The 640-nt window shown below is 36.4% G+C and overlaps 1 protein-coding gene across 1 annotated transcript in view; it reads right to left on the bottom strand.

Annotated features, from left to right (window-relative positions):
• LOC119592244 (titin-like) overlaps positions 1–640 on the bottom strand; it is a gene marked incomplete at its 5' end in the record, with an annotated part of 41989 nt that overhangs the window by 1020 nt on the left and 40329 nt on the right. Inside the window, 1 exon segment of the mRNA XM_037941079.1 lies at positions 45–138. Within this exon segment, the coding sequence (XP_037797007.1) occupies positions 58–138 (81 nt within the window).

Here is a 640-nt window from a genome sequence, read left to right on the forward strand (position 1 = left end):
TCTGACTAACAAACTTGCTGCCACCATTTGAACAGTACACACACCTGGGAGGTGGGCTCAGGTGTCACTGGTCTGCTGGATTCGGTTCTCCCACTGGGCAATCAGGGCGCTGCGCCTCCTCACCATCTTGTCCGAGGCCTGTGGAGAAAAGTTTTTCTTCGTAAGTAAACAAAAAGTTTCTTTTTTTTTTACCTAATTTGTAAAGCTATGTGAACAATCTGACTGTCGCCAAGAGGGTAAGAAATAGTTGTGATTTATTAGGGAAATAGAAACTTATTTATCTGTTCTAGTGTATGGTTATCCCGGGCTTGTGTATCAAATCATATAATATCCATTATGATATCAAAATAACCGGTATCTCTTGTTCAGTAAACAATATCTAAATGCAGATTATCTAATTATTAAATGGCTTGTCCATGTCACCGACAAATTATGTGAAATAAAGTACAATCAAAGATAGCGAAAAATTGTAGCCAGTTATTTTATCCAACTCTATGGATAAACCCATACTTCATTCCGTTACAGTTTCTACAAATTAAATAATTTCAGTACAAAATTGAGCCGCCATAAGTGTTACATACAATCTTATATTACCAAAGCATACGCTAATATTAACAAAACATTACTGAAGGATACGCTT

This window comes from Penaeus monodon, chromosome 29 (assembly GCF_015228065.2).
Source record: "Penaeus monodon isolate SGIC_2016 chromosome 29, NSTDA_Pmon_1, whole genome shotgun sequence".
Taxonomy (NCBI): Eukaryota; Metazoa; Arthropoda; class Malacostraca; order Decapoda; family Penaeidae; genus Penaeus; species Penaeus monodon.